The sequence below is a fragment of the Labeo rohita genome, chromosome 9, assembly GCF_022985175.1.
Source record: "Labeo rohita strain BAU-BD-2019 chromosome 9, IGBB_LRoh.1.0, whole genome shotgun sequence".
NCBI lineage: Eukaryota > Metazoa > Chordata > Actinopteri > Cypriniformes > Cyprinidae > Labeo > Labeo rohita.
In genome coordinates this window covers 37,151,657-37,169,854 of record NC_066877.1, presented here as the reverse complement: position 1 = coordinate 37,169,854, position 18,198 = coordinate 37,151,657, and the positions used below count along the sequence as shown (strand labels likewise).

General features: G+C 28.9%; 1 protein-coding gene across 2 annotated transcripts in view; it reads right to left on the bottom strand.

Annotated features, from left to right (window-relative positions):
- Positions 1-17,329, bottom strand: part of LOC127170476 (dehydrogenase/reductase SDR family member on chromosome X-like) — a 37,612-nt gene extending 20,283 nt beyond the window's left edge. For both annotated transcript variants that reach the window (XM_051118441.1, XM_051118442.1), the window contains exons 1-3: positions 17,167-17,329; positions 15,959-16,066; positions 11,090-11,158 (exon numbers count right to left, since the gene is read on the bottom strand). In XM_051118441.1, coding sequence (XP_050974398.1) covers positions 11,090-11,158; positions 15,959-16,066; positions 17,167-17,266 — 277 coding nt within the window. In that variant the 5' untranslated portion in view covers positions 17,267-17,329. The remainder of the gene's footprint in view (positions 1-11,089; positions 11,159-15,958; positions 16,067-17,166) is intronic.
- Between the last annotated feature and the right edge of the window lie 869 nt (positions 17,330-18,198).

Sequence of the window (18,198 nt, the reverse complement as noted above, 5' to 3'; positions counted from 1 at the left end):
CTGAAAATTCAGCTTTGATCACAGAAATAAATTATATTTTAATAGATATTCACATAGAAAATAGCTGTTTGAAATTGTAATAATATTTCACAATTTTTTATGTAAGTTTGATCAAACAGATGAAATGACATTAAAAAAATAAAAATCTTACCAACCCCAAACCAGGATTATTATAGTTTAACTAAAACTGAAAACTGAAGTGATTAGTTGTGTAAATGCAGTTAAGCAGCGCCACAGCATTCATTAAACCTCAGGAAATCTGCCGTCCAAATGGCGAACAGAGCCGGAGGACAGACGGCGTTCGGTTCGAGCGCATCACGAGAGATGATGAAACGGCAGTAAAGCGGCAGTGTTAGGCCTGCGGGACAGACTTAACCTCATTCACACTTTAATACAGTCAACACCGCACAGACGCCGCAGGGAGACACAGAACAAACACAGCCAACACCGTTATCTGACCACAATCACAAATACACACTGTCTGTGGAAGAAAATATCACAAAAGATTTCTATTTCAAATAAACGCTCTTCTTTTGAACTTCTATTCATCTGTGAATCCTGAAAAAACATGATTAGGGAAAAAATGATTTCTGAAGGATCATGTGACACTGAAGACTGGAGTAATGATGCTGAAAATTCAGATTGGATCACAGAAATAAATTACAGCTGTTTTATTATAAGAATATTTCACAATTTTACAGTAGTTTTAATCAAGTAAATGCAAAAACGTTTTTTAAAATTAAAAACCTTCTTAAAAATTTTAACACCAAACCAGTATAGTTAATTAAAAAGGAAGCTAAAGCCATAAAACGTTTTTGATAGCAATGTTTCTCATTTTAGTTCAACTTGATGTACTAAAATAACTAAAACTTAACCAAAACTCTAAAAACAGCAAAATAAACAAATAAATAAAGTAAAAAAAAAAAAAAAAAATCAACATAAAATCCATTACAAAAATCCTACAAAAATTAGCTAAAACTGCAACTAAAACTAAATTCATAAAATCCATAAAAAATGTGTTGCTTAAAAAAAAACTCAAAATAGCAACAATAAATGAATAAATAAATAAAAGCAAAAAAAAAATAAAAAAAAATAAAATACATTACAAAAATCTTACCAACTCCAAACCAGGGTTATTATAATTAACTGAAACTGCAACTTAAAAAAAAAGCAGAGATTAACTGAAATAAAATAAATAAATATATATATATATATATATATATAAAAGATATTTTTGCATTTATTGTAACTTGATAACTAATACTAAAACACAAATAAATAAATTTAAAAAAACAATATAAACATTTTAAAAATACAAAAGCTACTAGAAGTGACAAAAATGCACAACAACAAAATAAATAAAACTAACAAAAAACAAAAAAAAACAAAAACAGAAAATATGAAAATAAAGACTGATTCAAAATGAATAAAACTGTAACAGTATTTACAAAAGCACTAGCCCAGACCTTTGAACAGCAGCGTAGAGTAAAAGTTCAATAGATCAGTCAGAGCTTCTGTGACCAAACTACATTTCCCATCATTCTCTGCAGCAGAACAAGACAAAATGCTTGATTTCCAGTTGTAGGAAGGCCCGTCGCAGCATTACCGGTGTTATGAAGACAGTTATAGACTTCCATTAGCGTTCCTGTCCATGTCGCTCAATTAAACCCATTAAACGAGCGCATTCACACGAAGACAGATGGAGGACGAGCAGCTCTACATTAGCCCGGTCCATTCATCACCTCTGACCCGGACTGAGGCTTGTGTGGATTCATGGGTCTTTCTGAAGAGAGAAACACCATCACACGCGGCTCCGCTGATGTGACGAGCGCAGACGAGAGCGAGAGCCAAAGCACTCAAACACTCAAACACGGCTCAGCGGGACGATCGACGCGTCACGCAACACACGCTCACGGACCGCAACGCATGCCTTAAACCGCTGTGATACGCATTAAAACAGCAATGCATTCCTCGTTTATGATGCATGTGTAATTCAGCAAACAATGAGCCAAAAACAGACTTCATCATTTGTCACACAGTAATGGAGCATCAAGTGTCGCACTGCAGAGCATTGTGGGACACAGTATCTCTGTGTATTGCACATTTGATGTACTATATTTTCCTAAAAATAAGTCACACCTTACTGTAAGTTGTACCAGGTCAAAACTGGATTGCTGAGAGAACAATTTAGTTTAACACTTAGAAATGTATTTATTTAGTTTTCTGCTTTTCATCTGAATTTTTGTTAAAGTGCAAAAGTACTGTCAAGATTATTTTGAAATATATTATTTATATATATTGTAACTACTATAAACTGGTAAATTGTATATATGTATATATATATATATATAAAGCTAGATATTTTTTGTTTTAGTTTTTTAGTACTTAAAATGTAAAACTAAAACTTATTTTAATTTTAGTTAGTTTTAGAATTTTTTTGTGAGTTTGTCATTTTAATTAGTTTTTAAATTTTTATTTTATTTATTATTTATATTATATACTGGAAAATGTTTTTCTATATTTAAAAAAAAAAAAATTCACATTTTTAAATCATTTATTTTTAAATAAATAAATAAATAAATGATTTTTTGCCATTTTAATTATTTTTAAATACATGAAATATATATATAACAACTATTCAAAACAGCTATTCTTCCCATATTTTCATATATATCATATATATATATATATATATATATATATATATATAATTTTTTTTTTTTAAATATTCTTTTTTTTTTTAAGGATTTAGTCATTTTGGATTTTTTTTTTAGTTTTAGTTTAGTACTTAAAATTTAAAACTAAACATAAATGACGTTTCCATAGCAACTAGCTAAAACTAAATAACTACTTTTTATATTAATTTATATAAAACTAAAACTTAAAACTTATTTTAATTTTAGTTAGTTTTAGAATTTTTTGGTGAGTTTTTGTCATTTTATTTATTATTTATATTATATACTACAAATGTTTTTCTATATTTAAAAAAAATTAAATATTCACATATTTTAAAATTTTTATATTATATACTACAAATTAAATATTCACATATTTATTTTTATTTCAGTTAACCGTTAATTTATTTCAAAGTAACAAAATGTTTGGGAATGGTTTTAGTTAAAAATAATACTTCTGATCAAAAACTGACTGTTAAGTTGCATCAGTGTGTATATTTTGTTATTAGATTCAGAAATAATGTCATATTGTGGTAAACAAGCAAAAAAAGCACTCAAAACAGTCAGTTGTGTTAATAGATTCTCTAAATCTGTTTTTTTTTTTATTACAGTATTTCACATATGCCAATATATAAATAAATAAATGAATGTGTAGTATGTTATTTATTCATGCTGCCGGTTCATGATGAACTTCAGCAGTTTGAGCTCAAGTTAAAAGCGTCTAATCGCAGCATCGGCTGCATTACAGAGGTGCAGTGTTCCTTATTTATTTCACAATGACTTCCATTATTATTCCAGCCGTCGCGGAGATGTTTGGCCGGACCTGAAGGGCATCTGGCGGTTCGTTTAGTTCGTTTTAAGCGCCCTTCAGAGGACGATGACGACAGCGCTTTAAGAACGGCGTTGCGCTCACAAACCTGACGAGATGTTTTCTGCCGGACGCAGGCGGTCAAAATATCCCCTCGCCGCTCAAAGCTCTTTCCATTTAACTCTGAAACGGATCTCAGTTTAAAGAAATCAAAAGAGCGTCGCCTCTGGGCTTTGCCGACGCGTTTTCCTCAGAAAGCTGCTGCTGTCGGAAATTTCAGAGATTTCTGTATCAGGGTAAAGCTTTTGCAAACAGGCAACTGTTAATAGCTTGAAGGAAAGTCTATTGCCATGACTGTACTATGTGTGCTATTCCACAAGAAAAACATGTTTTGAATTCATAATCTTTCATCAGATAGAAATAACTCTCTTTTTTGGTTGTCAGCATCAATTCCTTACTATTTACCACCACATAAAGACACTTTCACTATTTAGTCTGTTGCACTGGATAAAATCCCACCATATATTTTGTCAGATTCACCTTGAAATTTTACTTTAATAGTTTGAATTATTTGTAAATTATGCACTAAAAATGAATTGTAAATTCTATACTGACTAATAATAATAACAACTACAACTGAATTTTAACAAATTGCATATTTTTTCAGCATGTGTTTGCATATTGTATTATTATTAAAATCAATATTTAGCATCAAGGTGCCATGCATATTTCCCTTTTTTTTCTGAATTTAATTCAGTCGCACTGCATATTTTTAATAAATTGCATAATTTTACAGCATGCATTTGTATATTGTATTGGTAATTAAAATATTCAGCATAGAGGTGCCATGCATATTTCCAAATTTTATTTATTTTTTTGCATTTAATTCAGCTGCATTACATATTTTTAATAAATTGCACATTTTGCACAAATTGCATATTTTACAGCATGCATTTGCATATTGTTTTGTTTGCAACATTTTTTATTTTTTGCATATTTTTAATAAATTGCTGGTTTTTACAGCATGCATTTGCATATTGTATTATTAATTAAAATCAATATTCAGCATCAAGGTGCCATGCATATTTCCAACTTTTTTTTGCATTCAATTAAATTGCATTGCATATTTTTATTAAATTACATATTGTATTGTTAATTAAAATCAATATTCAGCATCAAGGTGCCATGCATATTTCCAACTTTTTTTCATTTTCTTTGCATTTAATTCAGTTACATTGCATATTTTATTGAATTGCGTATTTTTACAGCATGCATTTGTATATTGTATTGTTTATTAAAATCAATATTCTGCATCAAGGTGCCATGCATATTTCCAACTTTTTTTGCATTAAATTAAATTGCATATTTTTATTAAATTACATATTGTATTGTAAATTAAAATCAATATTCAGCATCAAGATGCCGTGCATATTTCCAACTTTTTTTTCTTTTCTTTTTTTTTTTTTTTTTTGCATTTAATTCAGTTGCATTGCATATTTTTTATAAATTGCATAATTTTATAGCATGCATTTGTATATTGTATTGTTACTTAAAATTAATATTTAGCATCAAGGTGCAATGCATATTTCCAACTTTTTTTTTTTTTTCTTTTAATTTAATTGCATTGCATATTTTTTAATAAATTGCATATTGTATTGTTAATTAAAATCAATATTCAGCATCAAGGTGCCGTGCATATTTCCAGCTAAATTGCATATTTTTACAGCATGCATTTTCAGCATCAAGGTGGCATGCATTCATACAAAATGTGCAAAATCTTTAGTTCAAACATCATGCTTGTGTTTTTTATTATTTCCAACATAACACTGCAGTTCTGTGAAATGTTTTACTTGAAAGTCTGCTTGCTATTTTCCTTTAATTCAAAGATGGACTGCATGTTTTTAAAGCATGCACTTGTATATTGTATTATTAATTAAATCAGTGTTCAGCATTAAGGTGCCATGCATTTGTAAAATTCAAATTTAATGAATGAGACAACCAATGCATTTTTATTATTTTATCAAATGTTTTACTTAAAAGTTTGATGGGGCAATTTTCAATTAAAACAAATTTAGACTTTATATTTCACATTTAATTCAATTCCAGCTAACAAGGGAACATTCAGCTTCCGCTCTGGCATGGTATGAACAAACATTCCTCTGAATCATGTAACAGTAAAGTCAGTGACTCTGCAGCATAAGGAAATTAAGCAGTTCATGCACTAGCCAATGAGAATAACAGGAAGCACCTTTTTTGCATCTCATTTGCATATGTCCAAACAAGGTCACCTCTATGTGCTCTCATTTCTGGACTCTGATTGGAGAACAGGTGCTGTAGGTTTGTTTTAAACACCACACTGATGACAAACTACTCCATTAAAAGCCAATAATGAAATGATTTATCATGAGCAGAAACAGAGAGAAATAAATCAGAGATATGAGTGTTAAAGACGTCTCATTTCCCAGACACATACATTACAGAACATAATAACTCAGAATTATCAATATCAGCTGAATAATGGAGACTGAGATTCAACATTAATAACACGGTAGTAAATTCAGAACAAATTATCCAATGACTTTTTAAAGATTTTACTAATTTTCATGACACTTTTTTCAGCCCTGTAAACCAAGGTTATATTTTAGTGACTAAAACTAAAATCATTACAAAAATTAATGTAATAAAATAAAGTTTTAAAGAAGTTAAATAAAAAAAAACAGAAGTAAAACAAAATATATAAAAAGTTCGTATTTATATAAAAATTATTTTAGTCAGTTTATTTCAAGTAGCAAAAAATATTTTTGTTTTATTTTATTTTAGAAGTCATTAAAATTAGCAAAATGCTACAAAATTAATAACATGCTTGTTAAAACTAAAACCATTAAAAAATAAATTTAATAAAATTAAGTTTAATTGAAATAAAATATATAAATATTTTGTATTTATATAAAAATGATTTTAGTTCAAGTAACACAAATTATTTTATTTTACTTTATTTTATTTTATTATTTTATTTTATAAAATAGGCATTTAGGCATTAAAATAAGTAAAATACTAAAAAACAAACAAACAAACAAACAAACAAACACCTTGTTAAAACTAAAACCATTCAAAAAAATACATGTAATAAAATAAAGTTTAACTGAAATAAAATTTTGTATTTATATAAAACATTATTCTAGTTTAAGTTTATTTCAAGTAACACAAATTATTATTTTTTTTTTATTTTAGAAGTCATTAAAATTAGTAAAATTCTAAAAATAATAAGAAAAAAAGCTTGTTAAAACTAGAACCATTAAAAAATAAATTTAATAAAATAAAGTTTAACTGAAATAAAATATATACATATTTTGTATGTATATAAAAATGTATTTCAAGTAACAAAAACATTTTATTGTTTTATTTTATTTTAGAAGTCATTAAAATGAGTAACATCCTAAAAAAAATAATAAAATACTTTTAAAACTAAAACCATTAAAAAACAAAATTAATAAAATAAAGTTTAACTAAAATAAAATTATATATATATATATATATATATATATATATATATATATATATATATATATATTGTATTTATATTAAAAAATGACTTTAGTTCAAGTTTATTTCAAGTAACAAAAATAATTGAATTGAATTTTATTTTATTTTAGAAGTCATTAAAATGGGTAAAATCCTAAAAAAACGACAAATGCTTGTTAAACCTAAAACCATTAAATAAAATAAAAGTTTAACTGAAATAAAATAAAATATATAAATATTTTGTATTTATATGAAAAATGAATTTAGTTCCAAGTTTATTTTAAGTAACAAAAATTGTTATTATTGTTTTATTTATTTTAGAAGTCATTAAAATTAGTATAATTCTAAAAAAAAAATTCATATAAATATTTATAAAACAAAAATTAATAAAATAGCAACAATTTTTAACCTGATTTTCCTGATATTCCCTTTATATTCCCAGGTTTTCCCTGAACATGGGAACCTGGTCAATGAAACAGGTCAATGTTCTGAATCACGACGTTATCAAACTTTCAACTTAAGTTGACTTTCTCACTCCAGACTCTGAGACAGAAGTACTTTAACGGCGGTAAATCTGCTTGAACTGAGTAACTCCTCAATCTCTTCTCGCTCATTGGCATTGGGTTTGAGATTAGTCTGAAAGTCGTTCTCGCCAAAGCTTCATCTGGAGCAGATAAGAGCCGGCAGCTGTAGCGTCTGCGCTGACGCACGCGAGCAGAGGCGCTCGATCCCCTCGCGCAGGTTTAGAGCGATTTACGGCACTGCGGGCTGCGAAAGCGCTGAGATGAATCATTCATCTAGAGTGACTCATGCTGCTAATTTGGTGCTGAAACTTTGTGGAATCCCATCCAGATGGATGAGCCCTTCATAGTGTCCCACCGCCTCCCCTGACCCACACGCTTACGGGACAAACGACTCGAGAGCGTTCGTGCCTTTTAGTGTCATAGACGTCGACTCTCGCTGTGACACAGAAACGCTCACAGACCCGTTCAGTTGTCGTGTGAAGATCGCTGGAGGGTCCGGAGCGCTCAGGAATAAGATCCTGTCTGAACAGGTTCATCAGCAGCATTAACAAAACTGTATTTTTAAAAACAACATGTTCAGAAGAACATCCTAACATACTACACTCACTATTCCTAAAGTGTGCTGTATTTCATTTCTATATAGTATGCAACTTATATGCAAATCATTTTAAATGCATATATAGACATATATATGCACATGCATATATATTTATATACAGCGTAAAGTATGTATGCATTTAATACACATATGCTTATTGATACATGCATAAAAATGTATATGCATGAACATTTACATAATATATAAAACTTTCAATAACATTTGTAAATTTACAGTATATGCATGCACATAAATTTAAATGCATGTAATACACAAATTAATATGCATATAAATTGACGTTAAATATATATATATATATATATATATATATATATATCCATACATATGCATGTAAATTTAAATGCATACAAATTCATATTCAAACTTTCTATAATGAATGTAACTGCATATTCATGCATACAAATTTAAATGCATGTAATATGCATCTGCATATAGATATGTACATACTAAGTTAGAATACACAATAACACGTTTACTATGCATGTAATGCAATGTAAATTCGTATTCATGCGTACTAATTTAAATGCATGAAATCCGCATCTGCATGTAGATATGTGCATACTAATGAATTATGTGAATACATAATATATGCTTACTATGCATGCAATGTAGAGTGTGTATGTATTTTCTTTATAGTATGTAAATTAACATGCATATGCATATATATTTAAATGCATATCATATGCATACAAATTTCTTTATAGTACGCAAATTAACATGTAATATGCATATGCATACAGTTATAGATATATGCATGCATGTATGCATGCATACAAATTTACATGCATACACAACCACCTATTAAACAAATTGCAATCTATTTGCATTTATGCTTTTTACGCTTCCAACTTTCTAGCCTTTTTAAACCAAAAGGTTTTTTACCTTACTAAAAGAGTCTGAACTATCAATCAGATGACAGTGTGTAGTAGACTGTGGATCATTCAGAGGCCTTGTGTCTCAAATAAAATGCAGTAGCTTTATGGGTTTACAGTAAGTAATATCCAGTGAGTTTATGTTTAAGATTTTCTCTCATTTCGTAGCCCGCGGCTCATCTCTTTCCAGCAAACAGCAGCAGGGATCACACGAGGCCACCTGCACTTTCCTGACTGATTTATAACTGACTAAAACCTAGAACGAATCTTTTAAGGCTTGTCCACACAAAAGCATTGCCGGGCAACATCAAAACACCACCGATACGTTTTCAAGCAAACAGTACAAATAAGATTTCAAACAAACCGGCTCTGTTGAACACAGCGGGACTGACATCAGCATCGCTGCTCCACAAGAACATGATTTGCTCAAAAACACCCAAAACTTTTAAGGTGCCCATATAGAAACGAACACATTAAAGTAAGATTTCCTGCTGAATACGGTAGGGTTGAACTGAAAATATTGTATATGCATATACATTTTTATGCATGCATACATCTATATCTGTATGCATATGCGTATTATATGCACTTATGCATATGCATGATAATTTACATACTATAAAGAAAATATATACTCTACATTGCATGCAAAAGTAAGCAAATGTTATTATGTATTCTAAATGAGTATGCACATATCTATATGCATTTACATTCTTTATAGAAAGTTATATATATTATGTAAATGTATATGCGTATACATTTGTATGCATATGTATATATATGCATTTAATTATATAATATTTCTGTACAATGCAGAAATATAAGCATGGTATGTTATGTAATTCTATATATATTATTATAATTTATATGCATATGTATACGTATATGAATGAAAATAAGAATATTCTATACAGAATATAATGGAATATTTTGTTATTTCAATGTATTATGTCGATTTATATGCATATTAATTTGAGTATTACATGCATTTAAATTTATGTGCATGCACATACTGTACATTTACATATATTTAAATGTTTATATATTGTGTTAATGTATATGCATTAAAATTAATTTAATTAATTACAATTAAAAATGTATGCATGTATCAATAAGCATATGTATATTAAATTCATTTCGATCTAAAATGAAAACAGAAATATTTTAAAAATGTAATAAAAATGACAAAAACACAAAAATGACTACAAAATTAAAAAGAGATACATATATATTTAATGCATCCACAAAGATATTTGCAGTGTTATTTTAGTACCATTGAGATATTATATTAGATGTTATTACATATTCTAAATTAGTATGCACATATCTATATGCAGATGCACATTATATGCATTTAAATTTGTATGCATGAATATGCATTTACATTCTTTATAGAAAGTCCTATATTTTATGTAAATGTATATGCATATAAACATGAATGAACATCAGAACTGAAATCAATCATGAATCATGTAATTGATCAATCAGTGTTTCAACTGCAGAAAGATTTTAATAAAACAGCTTGAGATCAATAATGTCACATTTACCTCAAAGCTAGAGAAAAAAATAACATTTTGATGAATATATGCACTATATTCGCCTATATATCCAATATATATACATCGCCTATATATCCAAATGAATCAATGTCGAATTGAATCAAATCGCAAGTTAGTGAATCAAAATCGAATCAAATCCCCAGCTCTAACCGCCTGTTAACCCATGTTTAGGTGAAGAGACGGACGGACATAATAATGGTTTGCAAGCAATCTGACGGCACTACACACGATGTACTCCACGCTTGTTTTCTTGACCTTCTCTTGAGCTTGTTACTGACATTTTGTTCGTTAGTTCAACACAATCAATTCACTGCAGCTCCATTAGCATTCATTCTGTGTCTCCGAGTCTCCTTGAGGCTCAGGACCTGAAAACGAACCCAGACGTCTCTTGACATCAGCCTTACTGTCATTACAGAAAGCTGACAATACGGACAATCATCAGCCACACACACAGAAGCACACGTGTGTTGTATGTGTGTTATCTGATGTGCGTTATGAAGCCGGACTCACCCTGAGCTTCACTGTTCTTCTCACAAATCTTCTTCACAGCAGCCAGACCCTCCGTTTCATTACGTGAGGCTGAAAGATCAGAAAATGCTCAATTAACTGCTAGTATTTAAATTTACACGCAATTAAATTTGTATGCATATGTGCACGTATATTTTATTATATTCTGAATAGTATAGTTCTTATTTGCATACATATAAATATCTTTATGTGGATGCATTAAATACATTTGTATCTCTCTTTTATTTTGTAGTCAATTTTGTTAAAGTTTTACAGCAGTTACTGTGCAAAATAAGTATTATTTATGCATTTTTGGTAGATATATGTATCTGGCACAGCCACTGAAAAACCCATTTCATTCCTGGGTTATTTTAGTATCATATAAATAAATTGAATTAGCTTTTATTTTTATATTTTCTGTTTTAATATTTATATTTTTGTTACAATTGTATTAATTTTGTTGTGTGTTTTTGTCATTTTTATTACATTTAAAAAATATATCTCTATAATATTTTCATTTTAGATTTAAATGAATTTAATATACATATGCTTACTGATGCATGCATAAAATTGAATACATATACATTAACATAATATATAAAACTATCAATAAAATATGTAAATGTACAGTATATGCATGCACATAAATTTAAATGCATATAAAACCCATTAATATGCATATAAATCTGTATTGTATAGTTCTTATTTTTTATACATATGCACTTAAATGTATATGCATATAAATTATAATAATATATAGAAAATGCATAACATACTATGCATATATTTCTGCATTGTATAGTTGTTCATTCTATAAAGTTTACGTGCATACAGATTTAAATGCATAGGAACTTAAATTTAGATGCATATACATTTACATAATATATAGAACTTTCTATAAAGAATGTACATGCATATTCATGCATACAAATTTAAATGCATATAATATGCATCTGCATATAGATATGTGCATACTAATTTCACACAATCACACACAATCTACTACATGCCTGTTGTCATCTGATTGATAGTTCAGACTATTTTAGCAAGTAAAAAGCCTTTTGGTTTAAAAAGACTAGAAAGTTCGAAGCATAAAAAGCATAAATGGAAATAGATTGCAATTCGGTTACTAGGTGGTTGCATGCATATCTATATCTGTATGCATATGCATATGCATATTATACGCACTTAAATTTATATGCATATGCATGTTAATTTACATACTATAAAGAAAATATATACTCTACATCGCATGCATAGTAAGCATATGCTATAATGTATTCTAAATTAGTATGCACATATTTATATGTAGATGCATAATACATGCATTTAAATTTGTATGCATGAATATGCATTTACATTTTTTGTAGTAAGTTATATATTTTGTAAATGTATATGCATACAAATTTGTATGCATATGCATATGATATGCATTTAAATCTATATGCATATAACTGTACATTATAGAAAAAACAACTATACGATGCAGAAATATAAGCATGGTATGGAAAATAAGAACTATACTATACAATATATATTATGTCAGTTTGTATGCATATTAATTTGTGTATTATATGCATTTAATTTCATTTAATTCCTGGGTTATTTTAGTATCATATAGTTTTTACTGATATTTTTAATTAGTTTTTTTTTTTACATTTTAATTAATTTTGTTGTGTGTTTTTGTCATTTTTATTATTATTTTTTTTTTAATATGTCTATAAAGTTTTCATTTTTTTTAATTCCAGATTTTATTTGAGTTATTTTGGTGCATCAAGATCAACTAAAAGAAAATGAGAAATGTTGCTTTGGCAATTGGCTGAATTTTTATTATTATTATTTATTTAATTTATACATTTATTTATATATTTATTATTGAAACCTTTTGCATGGTAAATGTGTCTGTAAGTAAAACAACTGCATGTTAAATCACAGTTGTGTGCTTTATTATCTGCATTTTACAGCAGCATGAAACGCAGCTCATATGATCAGAATTTCATAACTGTTTGTTATGAAACATATCGACACTGTGAGCGCAACACAGAAGCTTGACTATCAGCGTCTCAATAAGAGTAGTTGGTAATTAAGAGCGCAGCCCAAAGGCATTCATTTGCCAGGTAATATTTCTGGCATCTGGGAATTAAAAGTATAACCTAATTATCTGCTCCTATTAACTGTGCTGAAGCAGAGGGAGCGCAACCAGACTGGCACCACAAAGCACTGCACTTTGATGTTAAGAGCTCATAATAGTGCTTCAAAACCCAAATTTACATATCAGAGAATGAATTTGCCAAAATTAATGTTTTTTCTTGCAGAATTTGGAGTACTGCAATGACTGCATGACTGTGCTGAATTTCTATGAATTTTTCAATTCTGAATTTCGAGCAGTCATGTGAAGAATCTCCCTGTGTGTTTTATTAAAAAGCTCTTGCAGCGCTGCTGAGAAAAGTCGCTCCAGCTGGTACAGATGTGACAGACCTTTGTCAGATCTCTTCCTCTGAATTTTGTATAAATAAACACATTATTACAGATAACAATCAGCAGGCATGACATCTGTGATAGATTACAGCTGCATTTTCATGGAATACTCATAACCACACATTCATATTTGTTTCTGAAACATGAAAATCAATTTATGCACACTCTTTAACTAAGGCTGCTTTGTCACAAAACAGACTTATTTTTCTGGATACCCAAAGATAAATGGTCAGTTTAGTGCTTCTTGAGTTGTACCTCCATACATCACATGCATAAATCATTTTCAGATTTTTAGATCACTTGACTGATGAAAAACAGTATAATAAGCATAGCACGCTATTATGTATTTTCTATATAGTGTGTGAATTTAGATGCAATTAAATTTGTATGCAACATGCATGTTATCATTATGCACACACATTAAATATATATGCATTCAAAATGTCCAGTGTTTTTTTTTTAATCCTTAATTCTTAAGTGAAATATGCATTATATTAAAATACTACAATATCTTGAATATGCTAAAATAAAACTGCACATATCTTTATGCATATGCATTAAATATATATGCAAAATTTGCCAGTCTGTTTTTAAAATTTTGCAGTAAATGTTTTATATTAAATACTGTGCAAAATAAGTATTATTTATGCACCACTGGTAGATAGCAGTATCTGCAGCTGCTACTGAAAAACCAACAACTATTATATTTTTAATTAATTATTCATTTTGCTAATTATTTATTTATTTTGAATACATTTTTATGCATTTTTGCACATTTTTGTTGTTTTTATTACTTTTTCTAAAATGTGTCTAGTTTTTATTGATTTTTATGTCAGTTTTAGTTTTAGCTATTATGCATTTTCTATAAAGTATGTAAATTTACACACAATTAAATTCATATGCATGTTATCTTTATGTGCACGCATTAATTATATATGCATCCAAAATTTGTAGTAAATTCTTACAAATTAAATATGCATTATATTCACTGAAATACTACAATATCTTGAATACGCTAAAATAAAACTGCATATATCTTTACACAGATGCATTAAATATACATGCAAAATTTGTCTGTTTTTAAAATTTTGCAGTGAAAGTTTCATCTTAAATACTGTGCAAAATAAGTATTATTTAATAATATATTTAATAATATAATTATTTAATAATTAATAGATAGCTTAAATGTATATGCATATGCATGTTAATTTACATACTATAAAGAAAATATATACTCTACATTGCATTGCATAGTAAGCATATGTTATAATGTATTCTAAATTAGTATGCACATATCTATATGCAGATGCATAATACATGCATTTAAATTTGTATGCATGAATATGCATTTCCATTTTTTATAGTAAGTTATATACCATGCATATATATTTGTATTTGTATATTTGCTATATGCATATAACTACATTATAGAAAAAACAACTATACGATGCAGAAATATAAGCATAGTATGTTATGTATTTTCTATATATTATTATAATATATACGCATATAAATTTATATGCATCCAAAATTTGTAGGAAATTCTTAAAAGTTAAATATGCATTACATTCATTGAAATGCTACAATAATATCTTGAATATGCTAAAATAAAACCGCATATATCTTTACACAGATGCATTAAATATATATGCAAAATTTTCCAGTCTATTTTTAAAATTTTGCAGTAAAAATTTCATATTAAATACTGTGCAAAATAAGTATTATTTAATAATATACTTAATAATATATTTATTTAATAATTAATAGATAGCAAAATACTACTGAAAAACCCACAACTACTATATTTTTAATTATTAATTTTGTTAAATTTTTATGCATTTTAAATTTGTTTTTACTTTTAATATTTTAATTTTAGTTAAAGTTTTAGTCATTTTGTTGTGCATTTTCGTTGTTTTAATCACTTTTTTTAAAATATGTATATATAGTTTTTAATCTATATGTATATATAGTTTTTAAAATATAAGTTTATTTGATTTTAAAGTTTAATGAAATAAAAAAGGTTAAATAAAATAAGTTTATTTTAAGTTTATTTTTACATTTTATTTTAAAATATTGACATCTCTTAACTCTGTTTGGTTATAATTGTTTCATGTCACAAATATTCCGATTTTTCTGTAAATTCAACGATGAACGCTCAGTTTACCGTTTCTTGAACTGTACCACCATATATTACACGTATAAATCAAAAGCGGACTCAAATGCCACACTGGGACGTCTGAAAGGCCCCACAATCTTATTTCAACATCCTAATAACATTCCGTGAGGCTTAATGACACGATGCAAACCGACTTTTGCCATTTCTGCAGAGCGGAGGCTCAGAGCTCAATGGCTGTGGATTGTATTAGGAGAACTGATGGTACGGCTGGACTTTACCTATTATGACATGAACTCCCAAATCCGTCAGCTGTCTGACCGTCTCATAGCCCAGTCCTCTGGCGCCGCCCGTCACTATAGCAACCTTGCCATTCTGTTTGGGCAAAACTGCGAAATAAAAAACATTCTGTTACATTTTGTTTACGTGCATTTCATGTGACCATTAACCAACATCACAGAACCAATGAACATGCAAATGTGATACGTAATTATTAAAATATTTATTTTTAGAATCTCAGCGGTACTTCAAGTAAATATATTAGGTAAGGGGATCAGATGAAGTAATATGTAGCATTTTAATGTTTTTGGAAGACAAATGCCCTCCAAAGACATGTATAAACAACACACTGAGTCATAATTCAAATTAAAATCAAGGTGTTCGTCAGTAGTTGATGCAATGTTAAAAGACTTCTTAAGCTGGAAATGCTTTTTGCAAATCAGTGTTGAATACTGACTGATCTTTATGTGAATGTCCACAAAACTGGATAAGCAATAGGCTACTTTAGAAAAAAAAAGAAAAAAAAAGTAGATTAAAAGGAGAACTTACAGGGAATCAATAAGTTATGAAGAATTTATAGCTATTGTGTAAATAATATGCAATTATGCAATTCATAAAAGTAACTAGTCTGATTATGAGTATTTTACAAATGTAATTTAATCTAATTACAAGTACTTCATTTTTGGAATCTGATTACGTAATCCAAATTACATGTCATCAGCTGTGTACATCAAATATTAATAAAGTTATGAGAATATTTAACAAACATTACTTCAAACACGTTTTGTCCTAACCTCTAAAAACGTGAAACATCATGAAAGTTGTGAAAACATTCCTCTTCAGCAAGTAAAACCCCGCCCAGAGAAATCCAGCAAATCACGTTGTCTCGAAAATGATTGACAGGCAATGAGTGTTTCTGATTGGCTAGAGGGGCGGGGCGCTCGCTCACGCTCTTTTACTGTTTACAGCGTCTGGTGCTAACACGTGTGATATTTTACTAGATCGAAGTCGCAACATGTCGTGTAGTAGCAACATTTTATGCGTGAGATTTTATTAGAAATATTAAAAAACATTAAATCATACACCGAGTAAGCGACGAACAAACATAATTTAAACGTTCTGTGTTTTCGGTGTATATTTATTGATAATAACAGATCATGTAGTTGCATCCAAACTGCACAGCGGGTGTAACGCGAATGACAGCACTAACCTGGTAACGTAAACCCTTTGTGGAAGAGCTGGTAAAGCAAAACCTTCAGGCCGACAAAATAAAGCTTTAGAACGGGAATAATGTTTGACAAAATCCACATGTTTGTCTGAGATGCTGGAGTTCGTCAGACTTCCGTGTGTTTTCCTTTATGAGACCCACGTGAGATTAAACTGAGTTTTGCGTTCCGCTACAGAAACGACTGATAAAAAAAATTCAGAAATAATGTTTTTATACTTTATGCAAACGTTATGAACAAACATTCTTCCAGTAACTTTACCAAAACCTTTGTTCGGAGTTATCAGGACTTTTATAACGTTCTCAAAACATTAGCACAAAATTATTCAAACATAATTTCTTTCTGAAACGTTTTAATTGGATGTTCGTCTAGCATTTTTAAATGTTACTTGTTTTAGAACTTTCAGAGAACATTCAAAAAGTAACATTCCCATCAGGATTACAGAATGATACAATGTAAAATTCTCTTAAAGGGATAGTTCACCCAAAAATGAAAATTTATTAAATGCTCTCCTCATGTTGTTCCAAACATGTAATCATTTATTTCTTCTGCTGAACACAAAAGAACCTGTTTTAAAGTAAATGATGACAGATTTGCCTTTTTGGCAAATATAGGAAGTGTCTCTGGAAGACTTAAGAACCTTGGACACTGAGTCAGAAATTTTCATATGCGTTTTTTTTTTTTTTTTTTTTTAAAGATTCAAAAAACGTTATGACGGAAGAAAGTTTCCGAGGCAGTGTAAACATGATTGACACAACGTGAGGTCTTATTTATTTTTTTTAACGTGGAGAATTTCAGACAAGAATTTCAGAATCAGTGTGCAAATACCTTTATTCCCGATTTCTTACAACACGGGACAGGAGACATGTCAGTGGAAAAAAGTTGGAAAACAAAGGCATTACTTTTTTGAAAAAGTAACTCAGATACTTTCTTGTAAACATTCAAAAGTAAAGTTCCCATAAGGTTTGCAAAATTCCCTTAACGTTCCCGTAAAAAAAAAAAAAAGAGAAAATTCA